Source organism: Mirounga angustirostris, unplaced genomic scaffold, assembly GCF_029215605.1.
Source record: "Mirounga angustirostris isolate CCGP_5_RB_7025 unplaced genomic scaffold, mMirAng1.0.hap1 SCAF_7, whole genome shotgun sequence".
NCBI lineage: Eukaryota > Metazoa > Chordata > Mammalia > Carnivora > Phocidae > Mirounga > Mirounga angustirostris.
Genome location: NW_026991715.1, coordinates 115,984,714 through 116,012,695, shown reverse-complemented (window position 1 = coordinate 116,012,695; position 27,982 = coordinate 115,984,714). Strand labels below are relative to the sequence as shown.

The 27,982-nt window shown below is 39.5% G+C and overlaps 1 protein-coding gene across 1 annotated transcript in view; it reads left to right on the top strand.

Moving 5' to 3' along the window:
* The window catches only part of ITGA2 (integrin subunit alpha 2), a 102,669-nt gene that overhangs the window by 50,127 nt on the left and 24,560 nt on the right, over positions 1 to 27,982 (top strand). Inside the window, exons 8-16 of the mRNA XM_045903519.3 lie at positions 4,660 to 4,810; positions 5,093 to 5,258; positions 7,457 to 7,533; positions 9,486 to 9,624; positions 11,043 to 11,188; positions 13,120 to 13,263; positions 23,284 to 23,487; positions 24,400 to 24,536; positions 27,041 to 27,180. Coding sequence (XP_045759475.1) covers positions 4,660 to 4,810; positions 5,093 to 5,258; positions 7,457 to 7,533; positions 9,486 to 9,624; positions 11,043 to 11,188; positions 13,120 to 13,263; positions 23,284 to 23,487; positions 24,400 to 24,536; positions 27,041 to 27,180 — 1,304 coding nt within the window. The remainder of the gene's footprint in view (positions 1 to 4,659; positions 4,811 to 5,092; positions 5,259 to 7,456; positions 7,534 to 9,485; positions 9,625 to 11,042; positions 11,189 to 13,119; positions 13,264 to 23,283; positions 23,488 to 24,399; positions 24,537 to 27,040; positions 27,181 to 27,982) is intronic.

Below are 27,982 nucleotides of genomic sequence, written 5' to 3'. Positions count from 1 at the left end.
TTTTTTTAAAGATTGTATATGCGGGACGCCTGGATGGCTCAGTCGTTAAGCGTCTGCCTTCGGCTCGGGTCATGATCCCAGGATCCTGGGATCAAGCCCCGCATTAGGCTCCCTGCTCCGCGGGAAGCCTGCTTCTTCCTCTCCCACTCCCCCTGCTTGTGTTCCCTCTCTCGCTGTCTCTCTCTCTGTCAAATAAATAAATAAAATCTTTAAAAAAAATAAAATAAAGATTGTATATGAAGTAGATGAAATGACATTAAAAGACCTTAGATTAAGTAGGAAATGGAGCGATCTGCAATTATTTGTTAATATTTATCAAGGCCACAAACGACTTGAGCTAATGGAGCACTTCATGCATATTAAGAAGGGTCATAGAATCTTAAATGTTAATGACCTAGGAGTCTGAATTAAATGGAATGGGTTCACTATGCTTATTACAACCCAGGGCAATGTGAATGTTACAACTATGCAACGCTCTTAATTTTTAGCTCAGTTTCTCTATTTTCTCAGCACTCCTGCGTTCATCTTCACTCTGTTTTAATCACGTACCTTTACAAAAATGCTAAAGATTCTCCTATTCTTAAAAAATAAATGAGAAAAATAACTTCACCTTCCCTTAAACCCACTTCCTGCCTTTGTCCTTGTGTTGTGCATTTCTTCCTTCCACTACCATACTCCTTGAAAAATTGTCTTTACTCCCTCCCTCCACTTCCTTGAAACATATGGCTTGCCACCAGGTAAACGTGGGCCTCTTTATCAGCCAGCAACCCAGTGGTCCTGCCTCAAACTTCATCCTCTTTAGCTTCCCTCACTATCTGCTGCTGATGAGCACACACTGCTCTTCCAGCCCCAGTTGCCATGACATCACCAACTTTTAGAATCCCTGCCAACTTTCTGCAACAATTTTGCCTCTTCATTGGCTCCTTTTCCTATTTTTTCTTCACTAAACAGAGACCTCTTTTTTTGTCTCACTTTCCTCTTAGGCATGGTCTCCACTCTCATGGCATCTCCATTAGCCCTGTGTAGGTCACCACATTGCTATGTGGTCAGCTCTGAACTCTCTCCCAGAATTCACACAGGCATCCAGCTGATGCTGGAGATGTTTAATTTGGAGTGTTGGCTCACTTATCAAATTCAGTACATCCTAAACCAGCCTTATTCTTTTCCCTACCCATGCTCACGACTTTTCCATTTTGATTCATGCTACTGCCTTTCCCCTCAGTCATTCAAAGTAAGCACTTGCAGGTTTTCTTTATTCTTTTTGTTCTTCCTTAGTAGCACACGTCTGGCCAGTCACCATGTATCCTGTCTTTCCTATTTCTGCATTTCCTATTGTATCTGCCCCTCCTTTTTTCTGGGTGTATATGTTAGTTGCTGTTTCTATCAACTGGTGACTTTCCCTATATGTCTCAAAAGTGGATTTCCTACAAGTGGATTGATTTGGTTAATCTCTATTGTCCCTATTGAGATGTTCTTTTGGGCCACACCATTTCACAGGCTGTGGCCAGTTAATAGGTCAGTTGCTAACTGGCAAAGTGCCCTTTATGGCCTGGTAACCTAGACTCAGAGGAACAGTAGGTTGACATGGAGAATGGCCTAGAAGGAGCTACAAACTGCAGAGGGCCTGTGTTTTCAGCAGGAAGTATGGATGTGGTATTTTTCCCTGGAAGGAGCTCAGGGACCTGGTAAGATCTCCTCACAAAAAGAATGGCCACTGTCTGTTAAGATGTGACTTTTTGGCTTTTATCATCTTTTCAGAACTTTGGTTTTCTCTCCTGTACCATCATCTTGCTCTTACCACTATTTCCCAAGCTAATTGAAGTCTTTCCATTGTTAGGAGAATCACCTAACTTCTTACTCACACCTTCCAGAAGTTAATTACCTTTTCTTCTCTTTTCTTTTCTTCATTTCTTTTTTCTTTCTTTCTTTCTTTCTTTCTTTCTTTCTTTCTTTCTTTCTTTCTTTCTTTCTTTCTTTCTTTCTTTCTCTTGGTCTGTTTCTTTACAACATCAAATAGAATTCTGACACTCTTTTAGTAAATATTGCCATTTTCCATTAATCTTATTTCATTGACTGTCTATGGTTATGATTTATTATTCCAAGACCTGAAGTTAATCAGAACAAATGAGGCACAGTTTCTACCCTCAGAAATCTTATAATCATACATGAATTCTACCATGTGTCATAAAGAGTATAATTCACTCAACAGGTATTTCATGTGAGTACTGTATTCAAATTTGTCTGGGTGACAAATATGAAATATTTTTCTACACTTCAACATTCTGTTGTGTAGGAAAGTTTTAGGGAATAAAATGATATTCTCAGTTTTAAACATGTTGAAATTAAAGTGTCCCTTGCACATTCAGGTGAAAATATTCAGCAGGCATTGAATGTATAAATATGAAATAGGAGAGATGAATGGAAATAGATGTAGACTTTAAGGTGTCATCATACAGGTGGTAGGTAGTCCAAAGGAGTGGGTGGCATTCCCCAGAAAGAATGTGCAACAGGAGTATCCAATAGACAGGAAAAAAGTTGTTAGACAACTGGATACCGATCTAGAAACAAAATAAAGCTGAATTCCTGACTCACTCCTTGAATCAAAATAAATTTCAGCTGCACCAAAATTTAAATCTAAGAAAATGTAATTATTAAGGGACTATGAGAAACTTGGGAAATTAAAGAAACAAGTCTAGAGATAAGAGGTCCTTTTAAAATACCATGTCAAATATAAAAGAATACACATAAAAAACTAATAAAATTGATGTCAAAATATGCAATTTATATACAGAGGTAATACCACTAAAATTTAAAAGATTAATGAACTGAGGAAAATATTTGTGATATATATGAAAAAGATGATTTTCTTAATTAACAAAGAGCTCTTACTAATTAGAAAATAATGAACAATACAAAGAAAAATGGTCAAAGATAAAAGAAAAATCAAGAGTTCATAGAGAAAAAATACAAATGGCTAATAAACATAAAATATTCATTATCTCGGGCGCCTGGGTGGCTCAGTTGGTTAAGCGACTGCCTTCAGCTCAGGTCATGATCCCAGGGTCTTGGGATCGAGTCCCGCATTGGGCTCCCTGCTCTGCAGGGAGCCTGCTTCTCCCTCTCCCACTCCCCCTGCTTGTGTTCCCTCTCTCGCTGTGTCTCTCTCTGTCAAATAAATAAATAAAATCTTTTAAAAAAAATATTCATTATCTCTTCATAATGAAAAAAACACATATTAAGACAATTATATATTCTCACTTATCAGAATGTCCCCAATTTAAAAGTTTAATAATCCTCATTGTTAAGGAAAGGAGATGGAGATACTTGCATTCTTTTACATTATGGAAATACAAATTGGTAGAAATTTTTAGAGTCCAATTTTGCAATATCTTTCAAAGTTTGAAATGTGTAAATCTTTTGTCCCAGTAATTTCACTACTAAGATTTTATCCTACTAATACATTTGGAAAAGTATGCCAAGATATATACACAAGGACATTTATTACAGCATTACTTGTAAAACTCAAAATGGCCTAAATGCACAATAATGGAGAATTGGTTAAACTACGGTTACCCCCAAATAATGAAATATTATGCAGCCATTAAAAAGGAGAGCTTTGGAGGCACCTAGGTGGCTCAGTCAGTTAGGCATCTGCCTTTGACTCAGGTCATGATCTCAAGGTCCTGGGATTGAGCCCAACATCAGACTCCCTGCTTAGCAGGAGTCTGCTTCTCCCTTTCCCTCTGCCCCTTCCCACCTCACTACTTGTGCACTCTCTCTTGCTCTTTCTCTCAAATAAATAAGTCAAAATCTTAAAAGAGAGAGCTTTGTATGTGCCTATGTGGAAAGATCTCCATCAAAATGAAAAATTACTGTGTTGGGGCACCTGGGTGGCTCAGTTGGTTAAGTGTCTGCCCCTAGCTCAGGTCATGATCCCAGGGTCTTGGGATGGAGTCCTGCATCAGGCTCCTTGCTCAGCAGGGACCCTGCTTCTCCCTCTCCCTCTGCTGCTCCCCCTGCTTGTGCTCTCTCTCTCTGTCAGATAAATGAATAAAGTCTTTTTAAAAAATGAAAAATAATTGGCTAGCCTATGTCCCCATTTGCATGAACATTTGAGGAGTAGATTACGCATATACATCTAAATAAAATGTTTTCTATAAGGAAACAAACAGATAAAGGTGGTTACCTTTGGAACAGTGGCTTGGTGTCAGATTTTTATTTTATACCTTTCCAAATGCTTTGACATTCTTTCACCAAGTATATTTATTACTTTTTAAAAAGCAATTTCATATTGAGAAAGTAAATGCAGATCCAGGGAGTAAAACTGGTGATAGGACTGAATATCTTTGCTCTGTTGATTAATATTAATGAATTGAATTTTGTTATCAGAAGATAATCTTAAGGATTCTTGATGTAAATACACACACACATGCCATAGAAACTATGGAAATTATTGTTAATGCCAAGTAAGATTTATATATATTTCCCTATAAGCTGCAAATAGAATGTAGGTAAATATGTCACCAGACCTATAGAGAGAAATTCTAAGTCACAGTAGGTCATGCTCAAAGAAGTTAGTTTCACATTTATATTTCTAACCAGAGGTCCACATATTAGCTTCATCTTTTGATCGTGAGTCTTTAATCTTATCTGCCACAGAGATTCTGCTTATGCAGCAGTGGCTGGAGGACGACCGGGTGCCACCAAAGTAATGGTGGTTGTAACTGACGGTGAATCGCATGATGGTTCAATGTTGAAAGCCGTGATTGATCAATGCAACAATGACAATATACTGAGGTTTGGCATAGCAGTAAGTAGATTTTCTTTTTAGTTGTCTTTCAGTGGATGGGTAAGTGCTCCTTTATAACATCACTTCGCAAGACTGCACTTTCTCATTTGGTGCTCACAGCTTTATAGAAAAGATTTGCACTCAGTCTCGCTTCTTGTTGATTTTCAGTCCTGTTGACGAAGGGGGTGTGGATTTACTTCTCCAGAGGTCCTATTGTGTTCAGAAATAAATACTAGAAAGTGCTAGTAGGGATATTGGAGTACAGCTATAATGACTTTTTTCCCCTCTTCCTCTATTTTTAAGGTTCTTGGGTACTTAAACAGAAACGCCCTTGATACTAAAAATTTAATAAAAGAAATTAAAGCAATTGCCAGTATTCCAACAGAAAGATATTTTTTCAACGTGTCTGATGAAGCCGCTCTACTAGAAAAGGCTGGGACACTAGGAGAACAAATTTTTAGCATTGAAGGTAAAAGAACATCTTTCAAAAACTTTTTTCAAGAATTCTTGATTTTATTACTGTATTCTTGCTCTGTTAATGTTAACTTATATACCTTATATGAAAAGAACTCCTATGGTGACGATTTTCTCTATGGCCCTAATGCTAGACAGGTGACCTGGGTTTTGTTTTACACCAATTTGGTGTGGACTTCAAGCAAAGCATTTCGATTCTGTTGACCTTTATTTCTCCATTTGTAAAAGAAAAGATTTTGATAAAATATTCTTAAAGACTAAAAAAAAAAGAAAAGAACTCCTATGAATCAGTAATTAAAATAGACAACATGAGTGAGTTGTTCATAAAAGATAAGGTACAAATGGCTGATAAACATAAGAAAATATTCCCAATTTCAGTAATTATTTTAAATTGTAAATTAAATCAATGTTACTTTGTGCCTAAAAGATAGTAATATATAATCTTGGAGATATTATGGGGAAGCAAAGAAGCTCATACACTATTGATAAGATTATAAATTGTATAGCTTTGGGGGGAAGACAATTTAGTAATATCTACTATAACTGTGAACAGTTTTACCTTTTTACCCTGCATAGTTTTTATAATCTAAAAGTTTTACCTTTTTATACTGTTACATAATTTCTGAAATTCTTGAATTCATTTACAACAAACATGTATACTTTTAAAATTAGAAAAACATAGTGAAGATTTTTAATAGTTCAGATTTCAAGGAAACTTGTTATTTCCCAGATCTACAATAATTTACTTAAATGGCCTTGGAAGGTCTAGTCAGTGTAGAAATACCACATATTCAAGAACTCACTGTATGGAACACACTTCCCAGTTGGTAAAAAGTCCCCAAATTCTGGTTCCTGGTTAACCCAAATAACCCAAATAACTCTCAGCAATAAAGAGCTTATTTTACTGAGCACCTATTATAGGTCAAGTTCTCTTTCAGAAACTTGGTCCAAGGGCACTGCTTAAATTAAGTATTCATTCCTTAGTCTTTTCTTCACCTCCTGATTATCCACTGGAGATTTCTACCCAAAAAATATTATTGCTTCTTTAAACATCCAATGGTACTTCTGAGTTGTTGAAATCATTGTCAAAATCTAATGTGCCTTGAGATAATATAAAATAATATAAAATTATTTGGCTACCTATGGTATGACTTATGCTTGTTTGTGGTTGCCTGAACATGAATAATCACAATGCAACCTAAATGCTAATTAGAAATGATTTTGTGCCTTATCTGCTATTTTGGATTTTGGGGAAGCACTGCTCTACTTTATTAAATATTATCTTGGGGCACCTGGCTGGCTTGGTCAGTGTAGCATGCAACTCTTGATCTTAGAGTTGTGAGTTCAAGCCCCATGTTGGGTGTAGAGATTACTTAAAAATAAAAACCTTTAAAAAAATTATCTCTACTCAGCCTGTATACATTATTACATCTTCTAAACAAGTGACTGTGTCGTATGGTATACATTATGTATATCACTCTCTATATCCAAGTGGTAGTCCAGGAATTTATTCCTTTTTGTGAAGATTAATGAAGTGTAATCATTTGACCACACTGTATGGAAAATTAATACTAATTAGGTCCTGTGGTTTGAGTGTCAGAGGCAAGCACATATGTAGAAAGAGGACAAACTTCCTAACTGGTAAAATTCCTACTCAGTCTTGAACCCTGGATCCTGAAGCCTAACCCAAATAAATATCTGTTTGGTCTTCATTACACATCAACTGCCTGGCTCTTCCAACTGCATCTAAGATGTGTGTACACTTACTAGTACCAATATTTAAAAGCTAAAAATTCAGTTAGTTTTTTAGCTAGTAATAATAATTATTAAAAAAGGCCATCACTTCAGGTTTTATTTTACCTCATCCCGTATGTTGAGTGTTTTTGATATCAGGAGCATCATAAGCATACCAGTAAGTGCATTAATGCATGATCAAGATTAACATCAATTTCAAACACTACCTTGGAAGTCTTGTGGGTTGTTGTTAGAACACTTCCTTAGTGATTTCTCCCTCCCAGAATTTGCCAGCTCTATATTTTTGAGCGAACATCAGAACACTGTGGGGGTATGTGTGTGTGTGTCCATATATGTGCATGTGCACATGTGTTCGTGTGTGTATGCGCATGCATGTGTGTTTGAAAATTTGATTTAAAAACTGACAGTGATATAATTCTTGAAATTACCATCTCCCAGGTACTGTTCAAGGAGGAGACAACTTCCAGATGGAAATGTCACAAGTGGGAATCAGCGCAGATTACTCTCCTCAGAACGTGTGTATATCAGATAACTTCCGGCCATGCTGTCATTTGGCTGAACACTTTGGGGCACAGTAGCTTTATATAGAGAGTGGAAAAAACAGCCATCTAGCGATCAACAGTTCTGATTCCCAGTCATAGTCATTCGGTTTCTTTGTGCTGCTGATTTGTCATCTAAAAGATGAAGGATAATAACGCCTTCCCTTCCCTGTTTCACGGGGATTTTTTATGGAAGAAATGGTAATATGCAATGTGTATGAGTACTCCAAGGGACAGGCACTATATTAACTCAAGGGATTATCGTTGCAGGAATTTCCTTTAAATCAATTAACTACTGGAAAAGTTTATTTAAAAACACAAACTCTTGGGGCACCTGGGTGGCTCAGTTGGTTAAGTGACTCCTGATTTTAGCTCAGGTCATGATCCCAGGGTCTTAGGATTGGGCCCACCCCATGCTCAGTGGCATGTCTGCTTGAGATTCTCTCTCTCTCTCTCTCTCTTCCCCTCCCCCAGCTCTTGCATACACACTCCCTCACTCAAATAAATAAATAAATCTTTAAAAAAACGAAACACAAAACACAAACTCCTGTCATCACTGCCACTCTTGAATTCTGAGGTGCCGAGTATCTCTTTTCAACAAGCAGAGACAGAAGATAGTTGAAAAAAGTGAGAAGTTAGGAAACATGTGAGATGGAAAGCTTTCTTAGCTCAGAAAATGTGTTCTTCCTTCTCATAAACATCCACTTCCCCAGGCTCTGGTTCCAATTCTGCTCAGGGTCCCAGTGGAGCAGTAGGGGGACACAGAGATGGGCAACACTGGAAAAGCTTAGGGAACAGTATGAACTCAGAGGACTTGATTGCCAGAAGGACGGACCAGGAATGGCTTGGTTTTTTGCTCTAGAAGTAAAGGTGCTGACTTCGTCTGGATCACCAATAGTTAGGAATGCTCGTAAAAGTTATGGGTTTTTCCCTCAGAAATACCGCACACAACTTCCTGAGGTTTTTGTACATGTCCTGAAGTCCCTTCCTGCACACTGATGTGGAGTCCCAAATTTATGACAGGCATTAACACAATTTCATGGTCTCTTGTCCTCAAAATGGGACACATTTTCCTTTTTGCTCTATTTTTAATGGCTTATATTTTTCAATCCAAAATCCATATCTTTGATGTTTTCTGAGATCTAAGATCAAAAACTTAAAAATAATAAATCCCATCCTGACAAACCCTGCCCTCTACGATGACTTTCAGCTTTGACGATCCTGGTTGGATTTTGAGTCAGTCCAGAGCATCCTGTCCTGGTTTGTGTACCAGCCTCTCCTGGTGCTGTGCTGACCCATGGCTGTTCTCCAAGTAGATAGAATGTCACCCTATGGTAACATAGGGTGTTATATGCAACTGGATGAATCATTGTAGCTCTGCTATCTTCCAATAGATGGACTAGGATATAGATGATGGAGGAACATTTGAGAAGGGGTCAAGAGGAAAGAGGAAGAACATTGGAAAATAGAATAGGTCAGAAGAGGGCCTCCCAAGAGGACGTGGCTGGATAGCAGCAGGGCCCCACCTCTCCTCCTCTGCCAACCGCACTTCCTACTTCTCAAGCATGCCTCACATCCCACCCTGAGCTTTACTCATGAATATGTGGGACAGGAGGCTCACAACTGTTCGGCATTTGTCCATGTACACCTTTGAATGGAAATTGGAAGATGGCTATGTGCTCCTCCTGTAGGGTAGTAGAGATTTATCTACAGAATGTATCAAGGTAACATGGCCTGGGGGAAGGCTGGTTTTCCAGCACAAAATATAGTAGAACAATGTGGATATATATCAGCATACATTCATATACATTTTACTTCATCATTTTCTCCTTAAATCTAGACCATTTATTTCAATGTTTTGCATACGCTGCATTCTTGTGCTTTAAAGGTAGTTTGTGCTCATGATCTTCATTTTTCAATTATTTCAGGATATTCTGATGCTGGGTGCAGTAGGAGCTTATGCCTGGAGCGGGACTGTTGTCCAGCAGACATCTCATGGACATTTGATCTTTCCTAACCAAGCCTTTGACCAAATTCTGCAAGATAAAAATCACAGTTCGTATTTAGGTAAGGCATAGCAGCATTTGACTCAGCAAATTTAAGTTCCCTTTTTTAAAACGAGCCCCTTGCCGAATCTCGGGATCTGTTCAGCAAAGCCCTTGAAGTGTCATCTAATTATTCTATTTATTGCACATGTTTATGTTGCCTCTTTGCAAATCGGGCCTTATCCTAAAACTTTAATGACACACTGTATTACACTTGCTGATCTCTTCTGGCTGTTCAAGCAGCTGTGATTGTGCTTCTCTAAAATGGAAACAGTTCCTAAAAGCCAATATAGTAAGTGGTAGTCTTATATTACTTTAGAGTTCTTAGTCTTTTTATTCCTATAATAAGCAGCCACGGATTTTGAGCACCTACTATGGGACAGTTCCTGAGCTGGCAAATCTATCTACATAAACATTTTAATCTTTCCAGGGATGCCTAGGTGCCTCAGTTGGTTGAGTGTCTGACTCTTGATCTCAGTTCAGGTCTTGATCTCAGGGTCATGAGTTCAAGCCCTGCATTGGGCCCCAAGCTGGGTGTGGAAACTACTTAAGAAAAAAAAAATCCTTCCAACAACCCTTTGAAGAAAGTATTATTATCCCCATTTTACTTTGAGAGCCCAAGAGGTTAATAACTTTCCCAAAGGTAAATAACTTAGTAAGTGGCAAATCCAGAATTCGAACCTGGGACGGTGTGATTCCAAAGCCTATGTTCGTTACACTGCGTGACATTACCTTTTAAATTCATGTAATTATCCATTCAAGAAATACTTGTTCAGTGCCAAGCTCATGAGCGGCTGATGGGACAACCCCGAATCTAGGGCCTGGTTTATAGGTAGGTGTCCTACCTCTGCAGGGCAGTGCTTCCGTCACAGGGCAGGAGCAGTTCATCTTAGGAAAAGGAAGATGAGCCCGCAGGGATGCGCCCAGGGACACTGGGAACTGTGCATCCCCCGGGAACGAGTGCTGACAACAGTGACTCCATCCTTGGCCTTCTGCGTTGAGCTCTTCTCCAGCACACAGATTCTACCACTTTAGCTAACGACCCTGTGACCTCACCACCATGTCTGTTGCTCCATAAAAGCTGGAGATGAAGCTCTAAGTAGGGGTGGAGAGTAGTTGCATAGTGTCTTGGATTGTCCGTCCGTCCGTCTGTGCCTGCCTGCCTGCCTGCCTGCTGGATTGCCCTTGTCAGTAAGTTACACCGAAAAAAAAAACAAAAAAAAACCCCGTAAACAATACGGAGCGGCTTGCTTTGTGTTTCAGCATTAAAATACCTTCTCAGTCTGGAGGATACACTACTGACCGTCCTCCACCTTCTAACACACTCCCCTGCCCCCCACTGTGCAACGAAAAGGGACCTCTGGTCATCTCTACTAACTTTTCGAGCCTATCTGGCTGAGCATTTCAATAGTACCTACTCTGCAACCTCTTCTCTCCTAGGTTACTCTGTGGCTGCAATTTCGACTGAAAAAGACCTCCATTTTGTTGCTGGTGCTCCTCGGGCAAATTATACCGGCCAGATCGTGCTCTACAGTGTTAATGAGAATGGCAATGTCACGGTTATTCAGGCTCACCGAGGTGACCAGGTAAATGCCATGGTGTAGCAGGTGAAATTGTAGGGACGACTGGGGCAGAGGAGGAGTGGGAGTTGATAGAAATGGAAACTAGCTTTTACTGAGTACCGACCTGTGGCTGGTTCTGTAATCTGTATTTACTTGAATATTCCTTAAATCAATAACTGGGTGATGGGCATAAAGGAGGGCACGTGATGTCATGGGCACTGGGTGTTACATGCAACTGGATGAATCACTGACCTCTACCTCTGAAACTAATAACACACTATATGTTAATTGAACTTAAATAAAATTAAAAATATATATATATTCCTTAAATCTTCACAACACTGAGATCTACCATCCTCTTCTAACAGGTTACTGAGAGCTTACCCTCCTAAGGTCAAATAGCTTTCATAGGGTTGAGTTGTCATTAAAACCCTGTCCTGTGCAGCCTCAAAGCCTATGCTGTTTGGTTATATCCAACTGCAAGGTTTTGACTCCCCCCGATTGATAACACCTGGGTCTTATTTGATCCTAATGACAGGCACCGACCGTGGCTCTGTTGGAAGCTCCTACTAAGAGCCAATGATCGGGGGCGCCTGGGTGGCTCAGTCATTGGGCGTCTGCCTTTGGCTCGGGTCATGATCCCAGAGTCCCAGGATCGAGTCCCACATCGGGCTCCCTGCTCAGTGGGAGGCCTGCTTCTCCCTCTCCCACTCCCCCTGCTTGTGTTCCTGCTCTCGCTATCTCTCTGTCAAATAAATAAAATATTAAAAAAAAAAAAAGAGCCAATGATCTAGAGGAAAAATGACAAGAGAACAGTACAGCATTGTCAAAACTGAGCTACTATGTCTGGGCCTGTCTAGGTGTCCTGTGGCTTTGAGGTTTCTAAAATTAAAGCAACTCTCTTTTCTACCGCTTTCTCCTCAGCATGACCGTTTGGTAGTCAGAACCGCTGATGACTCCCAGTCGTGGCCTGCTGGAGCGGAGGCCAGCTGACAGATTCCTATTTCCTTACTAAGCAGTTTTTTTTTTTTTAAAGATTTTATTTATTTATTTGACAGAGACACAGCGAGAGCAGGAACACAAGCAGGGGGAGTGGGAGAGGGAGAAGCAGGCTTCCCGCCGAGCAGGGAGCCCGATGTGGGGCTCGATCCCGGGACTGCAGGATCATGACCCGAGCCGAAGGCAGACGCTTAACGACTGAGCCACCCAGGCGCCCCTGAAATGGGCAACCCTGATCTCTGACAACCAACAGAAATTTTCCTTCCTTGAGTCAGAAACCAACCATTTAGATTTCCCTTCTCCGGGATTAAGTGTGATGCTCCTGTCTCTATGGATTTTCCAGGAGTAAGAGGACATGAGTCTTTGACTTCCCTGACCACAAACCAGCTATGGTCACATATTTTTCTCTCCTCTTTACTACTTTAAAGAAGGGTGCTTTTATTTTGAGAAAAACGATGACCGTGTTCTAGAACGAATGCTTTTTTTTTTTTTTTTAAAGATTTTATTTATTTATTTGACAGAGAGAGAGAGCAAGGGCAGAAACACAAGCAGGGGGGAGTGGGAGAGGGAGAAGCAGGCTCCCCGCTGAGCAGGGAGCCCGATGCGGTGCTCGATCCCAGGACCCCGGGATCATGACCTGAGCCGAAGGCAGACGCTTAACGACTGAGCCACTCAGGTGCCCCTAGAACGAATGCTTTCTTACCCGTTTCTGAATCCTGCAGAGGTAGTCACGTAGGCATGCACTGAACATTCAGATGGCCAACCTCTCTTCCTTCACTGGATCTCCACCTGGTCCTCGGTCCCACTCCATCTGAGAACTTCCCTCCCGTCCAATATCATGCCATGGACAGTTCCACTCGACTTTTGTTTGTTGAATGAGTAAATGAAAGTTCAGTGTAACATCAGGAGTATAGGAGTCCTAGGAATCCTAAGGTTAATAGGCTTTCTCATTCCAGATCGGCTCCTATTTTGGGAGTGTGCTGTGTTCCATCGATGTGAATAAAGACACCATTACAGATGTGCTCTTGGTGGGTGCACCAATGTACATGAACGACTTAAAGAAAGAGGAAGGAAGAGTCTACCTGTTTACCATCACAAGGGTAAGAAAAATTATTAAACTGACTTAGTTTAATTTACTTCGGTATTGGTAAATAAAAGTCAATCTGCATTTTTGCAGAATAAGAATTATTGAATGATTTTCATATGTAGTATGGTTTATATTTCATCATTTTGAGGATATAACCATTATTTATAATTTTTAAAATCACATTAAAAATCATAACCTTCAGAGAAAGAGTTTATTGCACTGCCGTTTTCTATGAAAGGTCTTTGAACATATAAGATATATATATAATATATACCCAAAGTATTGTCATTTTTGAAATGCATGCACATACAAACATCTGTGTATTTCCCAAGTACCTCCTTCAATTATTCTCTTCACTGTAAAGAGATCATAATAACAGAACAAACTATCTTATTAACATTTTACAGTGAAAAGGACAAATTGTACCAGGCACTTTGCACATTTTTGTTTAATCCTGGATGCTTTTTACATTAGTTTGTCAGGAAATTCTGTTGTTTAATATAACAGTTATATGCAGCTCTTGGAAATTTTAGTCCTTGCACCTGAAACTTAGCAGCCTCTAACTAGACTGAGCTCTTTAAATCCACATCCATAGTATAATGAACTCGGAGCTGAAAAGAAAACCAAAATTAAAGACACAAGTTGACCTAGAAAACTGGAGAAAGGGTGGGGAAAAAAAGGGTAGCTGATTAATATAGTAAATATTATGTTTTGCTGTTGTGATAGTTTGTCCTACCTTATTTATTTAAATGAATGCAAAAATTAGCTCTCAAACAGGAGCAATTAGAACAATTCTAAAGCAGGGGTGCTTGGGTGACTCAGTTTGTTGGGCATCCAACTCTTGATTTTGGCTCAAGTCATGATCTCAGGGTCATGAGATTGAGCCTTGAGTCGGGCTCCTCACTGAGCATGGAGCCTACTTAAGATTCTCTCTCTCCCTCTCCCACCCCCTACTCAGCGTGTTCTCTCTCTCTCTCTCTTCCCCCCCCCACTTAAAAAAATTCTAAAGCATATAAAGAATGTATAATTGAGTATTCAGTAAGGAAGGGGCATAAATACTTGTTTAAAAATTTAACAAATCCCTAGTTTCTTAAATGTTTGTTACTTCTCAAATATTCTGAATTATCATTAGTTGTTGAAGATGAGAAGATCTCCTAATAATTTGTCAATCTCAGTTACAAAGTGATTTCCGTAAAATTATTATAGAGAAGAATCAACACTGACCTAGTTTCATGGTTGAGAAGCATCACTTTCTTGTGAAGTCATGAAATATTTCCATTCCTGATTTCAAAATCTAGAAGAAAAAAAAAAAAACAAAAAGTCTTTGGGCAGAATTATTTTTTATAATGTGACATAAACAGTCTTTTTTTTTTTTTTTAGTATAGTTGACCCACAATGTTACATTAGTTTCAGGTATACAACAAGGTGATTTGACAAGTTTATACATCATGCTATGTTCATTCACAATTATAGCTACCATCTGTCCCTTTACATCATCAATTCATTCACAGTATTTCTTATGCTGTAATTTTTTTTTTTATTATTCCTGTGACTTACTCATGACACAACTGGAAGCCTGTATCTCCCTCTCCCCTTCACCTATTTCGCCTGACACTCTAGGGCCCCCCCCCCCACTGGCTCTGGCAACCACCAGTTTGTTCTCTGTATTTATAGGTCTGCTTCTGCTTTTTGTTTATTCATTTGCTTCATTTTTTTTTTTTAGAGACCACTTATGAGTGGAATCATGCAATATTTCTTTCTCTGACTGACCTATTTCACTTTGCATAATACCCTCTAGTTCTATGTTATCTCAAATGGCACGATTTCCTCCTTTTTTATAGTTGTGTAATATTTGTGTGTCTGTGTGTGTACAAATTTTCCTTATCCATTTGTCTATTGATGGACACTCAGGTTGTCCCCATATCTTGGCTATTGTAAATAATGCTGCAATAAACACAGGGTGCATATATCTTTTCAAATTAGTGTTTTTGCTTTCTTTGCGTAAATACCCAATAGTGAAATTATTGGATCATATGGTATTTCTATATTTAATTTTTTGAGGAAACTGCATTGTTTTCCACAGTGGCTATACCAATTTACATTCCTACCAACAGTGCACAAGGATTCCTTTTTCTCCACATCCTTGCCAACACTTGCTATTTCTTGTCATCTTGATTTTAACCATTCTAATTGTTGTCAGGTGATATCTCATTGTGGTTTTGATTTGTATTTCTCTGATGAGTGATGTTGAGCATCTTCCCATGTGTCGGCCATCTGTATGTTTTCTTTGGAAAAATGTCTATTCAGGTCCTCTGCCCATTTTTTTAATTGGATTGTTTGGTTTTTTGGTGTGGTATAAGTTCTTCATATATTTTGAATATTAACCCCTTATTGGATCTATCATTTGTAAGTATCTTCTCCCATTCAGTAGGTTGTCTTTTTGTTTTGTCAGTGGTTTCAAACCTTTGCTGGGCAGAAGCCTTTTAGTTTTATTTTTTTAAGATTTTATTTGAGAGAGAGCACAAGTAGGGGAAAGGGGCAGAGGGAGAAGCAGGCTCCCCACTTAGCAGGGAGCCCAAAGCAAGGCTTGATCCTAGAACCCCAGGATCATGACCTGAGCCAAAGGCAGATACTTAACCACTGAGCCACCCAGGTGCCCTGTGCAGAAGCCTTTTACTTTGGTGTAGTCTCAATAGTTTATTTTTGCTTTTGTTTTCCTTGCCTCAGGAGACCTAGCTAGAAAAATGTTGCTATTGCTGATGTCAGAGAAATTACTGCCTGTGTCCTCTTACAGGATTTTTATGGTTTCAGGTCTCACATATATGTCTTTAGTCCGTTTTGAGTTTATTTTTGTGTTTCGTGTTAGAAAGTGGTCTAGTTTCATTCTATAGCATGTAGCTGTCCAGTAATCCCAGCACTATTAATTTAAAAGACTGTCTTCTCCCCATTGTATATTCTTGCATCCTTTATCATAGATCAACTGACCATATAATCATGGGTTTATTTCTGGAGTCTCTATTCCTTTGATCTATGTGTCTGTTTTTGTGCCAGTACCACAGTGTTTTGATTACTACAGCTTTGTAGTATATCTTAAAACCTGGAGCTGTGATATATCCAGCTTCATTCTTAAGATTGCTTTGGCTATTAAGGGTCTTCTATAGTTTTGTGCAAGTTTTAGTATTTGTTCTGGTTTTGTGAAAAACACTTGGTATTTTGACAGAGATTGCATTGAATCTGTAAATTGCTTTGGGCAATATGGACATTTTAACAATATTCTAGTCCAACTTCAATTGTGTCATCTTCAATTTCTTTCATCGGTGTTTTATACTGTTCGGAGTACAGGTCTTTCACCTATTTGGTTAAGTTTATTCCTAGATATTTTATTTTTGGCACAGTTGTAAATGGTGTTGGGTTTTTTTGTTGTTCTTGTTGTTCTGTTTTTTACATTTCTCTTGCAACGTCATTGTTAGAGTACAGAAATGCTACTGGTTTCTGGGTATTAATTTTGTATCCTGCCACCTTACTAAATTTGTTTATTACTCCCAGTAAGTTTTTGGTGTAGTCTTTAGGATTTTTCTATATATAGTATATATATCGTATCATGTTGTCTGTAAATCATGACAGTTTAATTTCTTCTTTACCAACATGGATGCCTCTATTTCTTCTTTGTGTCTGATTGCTGTGGCTAGGACTTGCAGTATTATGTTGAATAAAAATGATTAGTGAACATCCTTATCCTATTCCTGAGCTCAGAGGGAAAGCTCTGTTTTTCACCATTGAGTATGATGTCAGCTGTGGGTTTTTCACATATGGCCTTTATCATGTTGAGGTATATTCCATCTACCCCCACTTTGTTGAGAGTTTTTATCATAAATTGAGGTTGAATCTTGTCACATGCTTTTTCTGCATCTATTAAGATGATCATGATTTTTACCCTTCATTTTGTTGGTGTGGTGTAGAACATTGATTGATTTGCAAATATTGAAGCATTCTTCGGTCCCTGGAATAAATCCTACCTGATTATGAGGAATGATTGTTTTAACATATTATTGTATGCAATTTGCTAATATTTTTTGTGGAGGATTTTTGTATCTATGTTCATCAGGGATATGGGCCTATAGTTTTGTTTTTGTTTTCTTAGTTTTAATTGGCACTGGCTGTGTTTTATTTTTTATTTTATATTTTATTTATTTTTTATTATTATGTTATGTTAATCACCACACATTACATCCTTAGTTTTTGATGTAGTGTTCCATGATTCATTGTTTGCATATAACACCCAGTGCTCCATGCAGAACGTGCCCTCTTTAATACCCATCACCGGCTAACCCATCCTCCCAACTCCCTCCCCTCTAGAACCCTCAGTTTGTTTTTCAGAGTCCATCGTCTCTCATGGTTCGTCCATCCCTCCGATTTCCCCCCCTTCATATATATATATATACCAAAAATAAGGGTAACTACTATGAAGGGAGAGAATATGACTCTAAAAATGAAAAATAAAAAATATTTTTTTAAAAAAGGGATTGATAAGATGTTGGTTGAAAAAGGGAGAAAGAAAAATTTTAAAAAAAGACAGTTAAAAAAAATTAACTTTGAAAGACTAAAGAATCATGGTAAAAAGCCATGAATTCTATGTGCTGTATTCCCCTAGCACTGGAGTTCTGCCGTTCTCATTGATCGGTAAACTTGGTCTTGGCTGGCTGTTGTCGCTGATCTTCTGGGGAGGGGCCTGTTGCCGTGGTTCCCAAATGTCTTTGCTGGAGGCGGAATTGCCCTGCCCTTGCCGGGTCGGGCTAAGTAATCTGCTTGGGTTTACTCTCCGGAGCTTTTGTTCCCTGCAAGCTTTCCATACAGCTTTGGAAGACGAGAGTGAAAATGGCAGCCTCCCAATCTCTGCCCTGGAGGAGCCGAGAACTCGGGGCCCCGCTCCTCAGTGAGCCCCCAGAGAAAAGCCGTCGGTCACTCCCGCCTCCCCGGTCTCCGCCGCACTCCGTGCTCGCCAGGCCTGTGACCGCGCGTTTCTATCTCTGGCACCCGACCCCGGGTGGAGTCTCCAAACCCAGCCGATCCCTGCGGAGCGCTCCCATGCTGCTCCTCCCTGGGGAGGAAGGAGAGTCTCCCCGGATCTGCTGCTTGTTGGGTCCCTGCTGGAGGAGCAGGGGCCCGACTGTGCTGCGGATCACGGTTAATGGCCACCCCGAGCTGGAGAGCCCACTCCTCCGTTCCGTCTTTGCAGCCGGCTTCCCTGCTCCGATACCTGGGGGAGCTCTGCCACACTCAGGCACCCCCGGTCTTTCTGTGACCCCGAGGGTCCTGAGACCACACTGTCCCGGAGGGTTCCACCTCCCGCTTAGCCACCAGAGTGACGTCCCTCAGCGGAGCAGACTTCTAAAAGTTCCGATTTTGTGCTCCGCGGCTCTATCACTTGCCAGAAGCGGCCGACGGAGGCCCCTCTCCCGCCGTCTATCCTCCCGAATATCGCCTCGGATTCCCTTCTCCCCACGTCCTACCTTCCAGAACGTGGTCGCTTTTCTGTTCAGAGAGTTGTTGCTCTTCTTTTCTTCGATCTCCTGTTGAGTTTGTAGGTGTTCAGAATGGTTTGATCCCTATCCAGCTGAATTCCTGAGGGGAGACGAAATCCAGGTCTCCTACTCCTCCGCCATCTTGCTCCGCCTCCCCGGGCCTATAGTTTTATTTTTGTGGTGTCTTTGCCTGCTTTTGGTATCAGGGTAATACTGGCCTCATAGAATGTATTTGGAAGCTTCCCTTTCTCTTCTGTTGTTTGAAATAGTTTGAGGAGAATAGGTATTACTCTTTAAGTGTCTGGTAGAATTCCCCTGTGAATCCATCTGGTCCTGGACTTTTTCTTTTCTTTTCTTTTTTTTTTTTGGATATTTTTTTGATTGCCATTCAATTTTGTCACTTGTAATTGGTCTCTTCAGATGTTCTATTTCTCCCTGGTTCAGTTTTGGAAGACTGTATGTTTCTAGGAATTTAACCATTTCATCTAAGTTGTCCCATTTGTTGGTATATAATTTTTTATAGTATTCACTTACAATCCTTTGTATTTCTGTGGTATCAGCTCTTCTCATTTCTGATTTTTTTTTTTTTAATTTGGGTCATTTTTTTTCCTTGATGAATGTGGCCAAGGGTTTGTCAATTTTGTTTACCTTTTCAAAGAACCAACTCCGTTTCACTGATTTTTTTTTCTTTTTTTTTTTTTGTTGTTGTTGTTTCTAGGTGTTTTATTTCTGCTCTGATCTTTAGTGTTTCCTTTGGTTTTGTTTGTTCTTCTTTCTCTAGTTCCTTTAGGTGTGAGTTTTGATTGTTTGAGCTTTTTTCTTATTTCTTGAGGTAGGCCTGTATCACTGTATACTGTATACTTCTCTCTTAGAACCACTTCTGCTGCATCCCAAAGATTTTGGACCATTGTGTTTTCATTTTCATTCATCTTCATGTATTTTATTTCTTCTTTGATTGCTTCATTTTAACCTATTGGTTGTTCTGTATCATGGTGTGTAATCTCCATATGTTTGTGTTTTTTCCTTTTTTCTTGTGACTTATTTTTAGTTTCATACTGTTGTGATCAGAAAAGATGCATGGTATGATTTCAATCTTCTTAAATTTATTGAGGCTTGTTTTATGGCCTGGTATGTAATCTATTCTGGAGAGTGTTCCATGTGTGCTTGAAAAGAGTGAGTACTCTGTTTTGGGATAGAATGTTCCATATATATCTGTTATGTCCATCTGGTCCAAAGATGGTCAAAGACATTGTTTCCTTATTGATTTTTCTGTCTGGATGGTCCAGACAGAAGTGGGGTGTTAAAGTCCCCTACTAACCATGAATTTCTCTCTTTATGTCCATTTATGTTTGCTTTATGTATTTCGGTGCTCCAGTGTTGAGTGTATAGATATTTATAATGGTTATATCCTCTTGTTGGATTGATCCTTTTGTCATTATGTAATAATTGTTGTTACAGTCTTTGTTTTAAAGTCTATTTTGTCTGATGTAAGTATTGCTACTTACACCCAGCTTTTTTTCACTTCCATTTGTTTGGTGAATCTTTCTCCATCCCTTCACTTTCCGTCTGTATATGTCTTTAGGTCTGAGGTGTGAGTTTCTTGTAGGCAGCATATAGATGGGTCTTGTTTTTTTATCTACTGTCACCCTATGTCTTTTGGTTGGAGCATTTAGGCCATTTACATGTAAAGTGATTATTGATACTTTTTGTCATTTTAAAAATTTGTTTTCTGGTTGTTTTATTCCTTTTTCTTCTTCTTTGTGACTGGTGAGTTTCTATAGTGTTATATTTAGCTTTCTTCCTCTTTCTTTTTTGTGTGTCTATCATAGGTTTTGTGCTTGTGGTTACTATGAAGTTCACATAGAACATTCCAAGTAAAGAGCAGTCTATATTAATTTGATGGTCATTTAAGTTCAAAGGCATTCCAAAGGTGGGGGGGGGGCTTTTTCTTTTTCCCCTTTTCTTCCCTTTTTACTCCCTTCTCTACATTTTATGTGTATGTTGTCATATTTTACATTTTTTATTCATAATTTTCTTATCTCTAATTATGGCCATTTCTTTTCCACTTAAAGAAGTCCCTTTATTTTTTCTTGTAAGGCTGCTTTAGTGGTGATGAACTCCTTTTTCTTTCATTTGTCCAGGAAACTCTTCATCTCTCCTTCAAATCTGGATGATAATCTTGTCTGGTAGAGTATTCTTGGCTGTATGTTTTGTTTTGTTTTGTTTTCCTTTCAGCACTTTGCAAGCCAGAAGAAAGTGGCAGGATATACTCAAAGTTTCTGCAGAAAAATCAGCTGATTGCCTTATAGATTTTCCTTTCTAAGTAACTTTTTGTTCCTTTCTTGCTGCTTTTAAAATTCTCTCTTTATCTTTAACCTTTGACATTTTAATTATGTGCCATTGTGTGGACCTCCTTGGGTTCATCTTGTTTGGAACTCTCTGTACTTTTTGGACTTGGATGTCTATTTCCTTCCCTAGATTAGGGAAGTTTTCAATTATTTCTTCAAATAAGTTTTCTACACCTTCCTCTCTTTTTCTGGGACCCCTAGAATGCAAATGTTTGTTCATTTTGTCATCCATGAGATCTCTTAATCTATCTTTTCTTTTTTTTTTTTTTTTTTTTAATTCTTTTCTCTTTTTGCTGTTCAGCTTGTGTTGTTCTCCATTACCCTGCCATCCAGGTTGCTGGTATGTTCTTCTGCATCCTCTAATCTACTGTTAATTCCCTGTTATTTCAGTTATTGTATTCTTCAACTCTGATTGTTTCTTTTTAATATTTTCTATATCTTTATTGAAAGTCTCACTAAGATATTCCACTTTTTTCTCCAGCCCTGTTATCTTCACAATTATTAAATTCTTTATCAGGCATGTTGCTTATCTCTGTTTCATTTAGTTGTTTTTCTGAGGGTTTTTTTTCCCCCTTTCTTTTGGAGCAAATTCCTCTGTCTCCACATTTTGCTTGACTTTCTGTGTTTGTTTCTGTGGATTAGGCAGAACAGCTACTGCTCCTAAACTTGAAGGTTGGTGTCCCTTTGCAGACTGTGTGTGCTTGGTGACTTTTCTGGTGGCTGGAGCTGTGGCTGTATATGCTAGTTATTTAAACTGTGGCTTTTTGCAGAAAAAAGAAAATAATAAAATTTGAAAGAAAAAGAAAGGAGGAAATAAAAGTTTTTAATTTAAAAATAAAAACTTGTTTTAATTAAAAAATTAAAACAAACAAACAAGAAAAACAAAAAGAACTAAAATTACACAGCTTATTTTCTGTGCCCTGGCACCACAGAGGCTGGTATGGGCTGATGGACCCTGGGCTTGCTGATGTTGCAAGCCCCCTCTGATGACTGAACCCTACCATTTATGGGGTTGGAACCTGTATGTTATGGCATCTAAATCCACGGTGATTGTGTTTGGACCCTTGCTCCAGTCTGGGCCTTAAAAGTGGAGGGGGAGAGAGTGTTCCCACTGCTCCTTGGCCCTTTTAAACTGTGGCTTTTTTTCTGTGTCCCAGCACCACACCACTGAGACTGGTGTGGGCTTGAGGACCGTGGGCTTGTTGAGGTCAGTGAGGTTGAGAGCTCACAGAGACAACCAGACCTGCTCATTTACTGATCAGACCCTGTTCTGACCGAAGTTTTAAGGTGGAATGGTAATAATGTAAACCATCATTTTCCAGTCCCTCTGACTTGGAGAGCTTAGCCTGCAGCTCCTCCACAATGTGGCAGAGTTCTAGTGTTGTCTCTTTCAGATGCTAATTGCTCTTTTAAATTATGGCTTATTTTCTGTGCCCAAGGACAGAGGAATTTATGCCTGCCCTCACCATACTCTGCATCCCCACAGCATCAGTTTTCCTTTGTTACTGTGTCTCTGCCTCTCTTTGTGTTCTTTTGCCATTTTCTCTATCTTTGGTTGTTCAGTAGCTGATCAGTCAGCCCTCGGTTGTTTTTTGTCTTTTTGTTTTGTTTTTCAGGAGGAATTGTTCTATTAATAGGTGTAATTTGATGGGTTCCAGGGAAAAGGGGTGAGTTCAGGGTTACCATCTTGAACTGGAACCTAATGGTATCATTTTCTACTTCCTGTCCCATTATAATTATGCCACTGTTCAGTAATTTTTAACAAAAGGTCTAAAATAAGATACTGTGTTTTTTGTTGTGTCTCCATCTTAATTTTATGCAAGATACTAGATTTTCATCAGCAAATTTTAAAAGTTTCGGAAACAGGTAAAGATTCTAATATTAAGGGGGGAAAAGAGGCAAAGATATGGGCAGTGTTATGTAGGTTGTGCAGCCACAGTAGGGAATTTGCTCCTTTCACTTTGGTTTATGAGCACACATCCTATGAGCTTACTTGCTAGAATTCTCATTTATAATTCTCATCATAGAGAATTTTGAAATCTAGGTTTGAAATCCTGTCTGCTTTTAACAGTTTACAAATTGGTTTGGGCATCATTTGCTGTGAATTTTAATGATAAAAGTTGGAAGGTTTGCTTTAATCATCCCTCTCTTCCCCTTTGCAAGGGCGTTTTGAATTGGCACCAATTTCTTGAAGGCCCTGAGGGTGTTGAAAATGCTCGGTTTGGTTCAGCGATTGCAGCTCTTTCAGATATCAACATGGATGGCTTTAACGATGTAATAGTTGGTTCACCTTTGGAAAATCAGAACTCTGGAGCTGTGTATATCTACAACGGTCACGAGAGCACCATTCGCATTAGATATTCTCAGGTAATCCGTGGAGTTCCATAGTGATGCATTCACTTGTGAGTATCATCATGTTAGAGTGACAGAGTACCATGCAGACAATCTGATCCATCCCACTTATTTTAGAACTGTATTTGTTCATTAAGCAAACATTTAGTGAGCCTCCTACTCTGTGTCAAGCACTGTCCTGGGTCTGGAGATACTGTAAAGAACAGGACAGGTGGGGTGCCTGGGTGGGTGACAGCGGTTAAGCGGTTGCCTTTGGCTCAGGTCATAATCCCAGGGTTCTGGGATCGAGCCCTGTGTCAGGCTCCTTCCTCAGCAGGGAGCCTGCTTCTCCCTCTCTCTCTCCCTCTGCCTGCCTCTCTGCCTACTTGTGTTCTCTCTCGACCTTTGTCAAATAAATAAATAAAATCTTAAAAGAACAGGACAGATAAAATTCTGCTCTTTGTGGATCTTACATTTTTTGTGGAGGAGACAGAGGGGAAAATAAGGTAAGTGAGATAAAGTGTTCCAGATCATAATAAATGATAAGGCATTTAAAAAAAATTTTAAATGTTAAGGGATGGGAGTTATTAGGTAGTTTAAAGGGTGACCAAGGGGGCCTCATTGATCAGGCAACTTTCCAGGGAAGTCCTAAAAGACGTGGTCTAGGAGAGCAATCATACCTGAGCTCGCTTCAAATCCTGCTCAGCCCAGTGGTCTGCTGCTTTGTGATTTTATGTTTAAAGATTCATGCTGTTTCTTTAATGTGGCTGCAAGCATGATAAACAGATGAGAAAAGCTGTGATTGAAAAATCAGTGGGATTGTGTGGAGAATAAAACAACTTGAAGTGGCTATATAGAAAATCTAACAGTACAGTATAGAAGCTCCTTTTTTTCCCCCCCATTTCAGTTGTTACACATTACACTTTCATGTCAAACTTGCTCTTTCAGAAAATCTTGGGATCCGATGGAGCCTTTAGGAGCCAGCTCCAGTACTTTGGGAGATCTTTGGATGGTTATGGTGACTTAAATGGGGATTCTATCACCGATGTGTCTGTTGGTGCCTTTGGGCAAGTCGTTCAGCTCTGGTGAGTCAGCTGAGAGCCAGACACAGACTAGCTAACTAAAAAAATGACCTGTTAAGTAGAGCAGATAGCTGTGCTGAAACTGTGGAAATACCACATGCATTCTAGAAGACTCCAGGACAATTATGTGTCATAGTTTATGTGTCAAAGGAAGAAATGTGTTTTTCCTTGTGGGAGAAGAAAAATATTTATTTAACATTGCTGTCAAGTTCCTCTTCTCTATATGGTGAGCAGATAAAGGACATAGAAAAGACAGAGGCTTTGAAATGGTATCTAAGATATTTCTGAATATTATCTTCCAAATAACCTTACCTCATCTCACAGAAAGGAAGCCTTATGAGAATGCTCTAAAAATACTGAACACTCAGACCACACAAGTGAAGTATAACTTCTCATGTGGTTATGAAGTAACTTTTGAAATTATTAGTCATAAACAAGAAGCCATTATTTAGGTTTAGCTGACCTCTCACTGACCTCAGTAGGAGTTGAAGAGCAGGGAGGAGCAATAGGGGATTCAAGAGCTGTGTGATTCAAGGACAAATATAAATATATTGGATTGGCCAGGGATTGGAATCAGAAAGAAATTGAGCATTCAATCAAGAGTCCCCCCCAAATATATTTCATTTGTCTCTGTTGAAAACTGTGTTTTAAATGTCCAAATACTTCAAGAACCGAACAACATTACATAAACTACAATATTTCACATGTGCTTTTAAAAAATGAAGTGCATTGTTTTGAGTGCATCATTTTAATGAAAACTTCACCTGGGAGGAAAACAATGCACAGATCATACTTAAGACTGACACATTAAAAAAATATATTTACTGAATAAAGTCAGTTAAGAGTAACACGGCATTAGAAAAATACAAGGTGTGATAACATAGTCACAGGACTTATGATTTCTTATAAATTTTTTAAAAAATACCTTCCAGGGAACATCACCCTCCAGCCATCTTGGTAGGCTTCATCCTTCATAGCCTATGTAATTATTATACTATGACACTTCCTTTTTTAAAAAAGATTTTAAGTAATTTCTATACCCATCAAGGGTTTCGAACCCACAACCCCAAGGTCAAGAGTCACATGCTCCACTGACTGAGCCAGCCAGGCGCCCCGATACTCCCTGTTAATGTTGCCAGTGATGGCCAAACTTTTTTATTTAAAGGTGGATTTGATTCTTCAAAAAGTCAAGACACATGGAGTCAGGTCAATTTATTGAGGTGATCAGTCAAGCTAGATTCTTGCCATTTTGTGGTCCCATTCCTATAAGGTGCTGAGACTAGATTTTCTGGGTAACTTCCTGAGAATTAAAAAAAAAAAAAAGTTTACAAAATCATTTCAATCAATGCCACCATCTCCACTGGGATAAAAGATTCTCTTAAAGAGATTGACTTACAGAAAACATTCACTTAGACATTTTAGATCTTGTAGGTTTGAGGACGTGGTGTACTTGGTTGTTAGGTATTTTATGGCTGCTTATTAGGGGGCCTATAGGTACATGATTAACTGATGAAACAATTTTTCAGTTGACTCAAGTCCTTCAGATGGTACCTGAGATGAAAGAGAAAATGTCTTCTGCATCTTCTTGCGGTACTTCTCAGAACAGTGAAATTACTAATTACTACTACTGGCTGCTCTGTAAATAACGGAGCGTGTGCACACAGGGTCATTATGCTGAAGTACAAAAGGAACTAGGAACTAGGCAGAGGAACTAGGAGATCATGAGCTCTAACTCCTCACATGCTAGCTATTACTCAGTAAATTGATGTTACTAAATGTTTTTTGTTTGTTTCAGACTTTTTCATTAATAAAAGGGAGACAATATTCTATTTCACAGGAGTGTTATAGGGGCAAATGAGGCCATGTGTATGTGAGAGATTTTTAGATATCTCAAGGGCTGTGCCAGAGTCTGAAGTCTTTAGCGCCCTGCCTGAGAGACTCCCCAGCCATTTTCTGATATCAGGCTAGTTCTGATATCATGGTCCTATGCCACACATCAAAGAATTGCTGCCAGCCATTAAGGGAGGCAACAGGGAGATGGCCACGGCCATGCTCCTCAGCCACGGCCATGCTCCTCAGCCACGGCCACGCTCCTCGGCCACAGCCACGCTCGCTCCTCGGTCATCAGCCATGCCACTCCCACCTTGCCACCTGCTCTCTTCCCTTCCTTTGTGGAAGAGCAAACATCACTGTTTGTGGTTGGCAATAGGCAACAAGGGACCGTGACTTTGACTTTATTTGCAAAGAGGTTGCAGACTCACATCCTGCACTTATGCATGCATCAAACAAGCAAAAAATATTAAATGTGGATTGGGCTGGCAGTGCAGTCACAACCACAGAAGACCTTATTCCTACCTGCCATTTTAGAGCTTTCAAGTATGAAATACTGCCCAAGTGCTTAGATCATGCAGAGAATAATTTGATAATGCTGGCCCTGGGTCCTCTAGGTAAAGGTTATAACATGTGCACTTGGCAGTAACCTATCTGTTTCCATTTATGTCTTTCAGGTCACAGAGTATTGCTGATGTATCTGTGGAAGCTTTGTTCACACCAGAAAAAATTACTTTGTTCAACAAGAATGCTGACATAAAACTCCAACTCTGTTTCAGTGCCAAGTTTAGACCTACTAAGCGAAACGATCGAGTGGGTGGGTTGACCTGAAATAATCTGTGTGGAGATAGGTTTGCTTGTGGAGTTTTAGTCCTGAATATAACCTATACTTTGGGCTTATAGACCAGAAGGAATAAGGGTCTTGCAGGTATTTAAGTTGCCACACATTCGAGGTGCCTGAGAATGGTTAATTAGGTATGGAAGATGTGGTTAGAGCTTCCTGTATTTTTTCTAGAAAGTAAATTTCTGCAGCAGAAGGTTACCATCTCTGGACCTAGTCCCAGGCTCTCCCATCTCTATCTAAGTGTCTTTTACCCATGGGTTCCTTACCTCAAACCTTGGGCACGCACAGAGGACACTGATGTTACACCCATATTTTATGCCATATGTCCGCTATGACATGATCTAGATACAGTGTGTATAGCACAAGTACCAAATATTCCTATTCTTGAGGAATTAATAGGCATGAGATAAGAAGAGAAAATATAAACAATATGCAGTTTGTGCCCAGTGTTTTAAATGTTCTAAATAATCTGGAGAAGTGGGTAAAAATCTGAAATGTGTCCTGCCAGCAAGAAAGAGTGAGGAAAATTGGACAAATGTCACCAGGAATTGTCATCTCTCTCTTGGGCCAGCGAGCCCTCTTTCAGGGTGTGACCGAGTCCTTCCACACCACTGCCCCTCACTCTCATCTCTCCTGCTCCAGCACCCGCAGAGCATGGCAATGGACTTAGCACTTGATTAAACACTGCCTTCTTTCTCTCGCTGCTTTTTCATGGGTTCTCATCCCCCTTCCATCAGATTTGGGCTCTAACCTTCAGACACCTGCAGTTCCTACA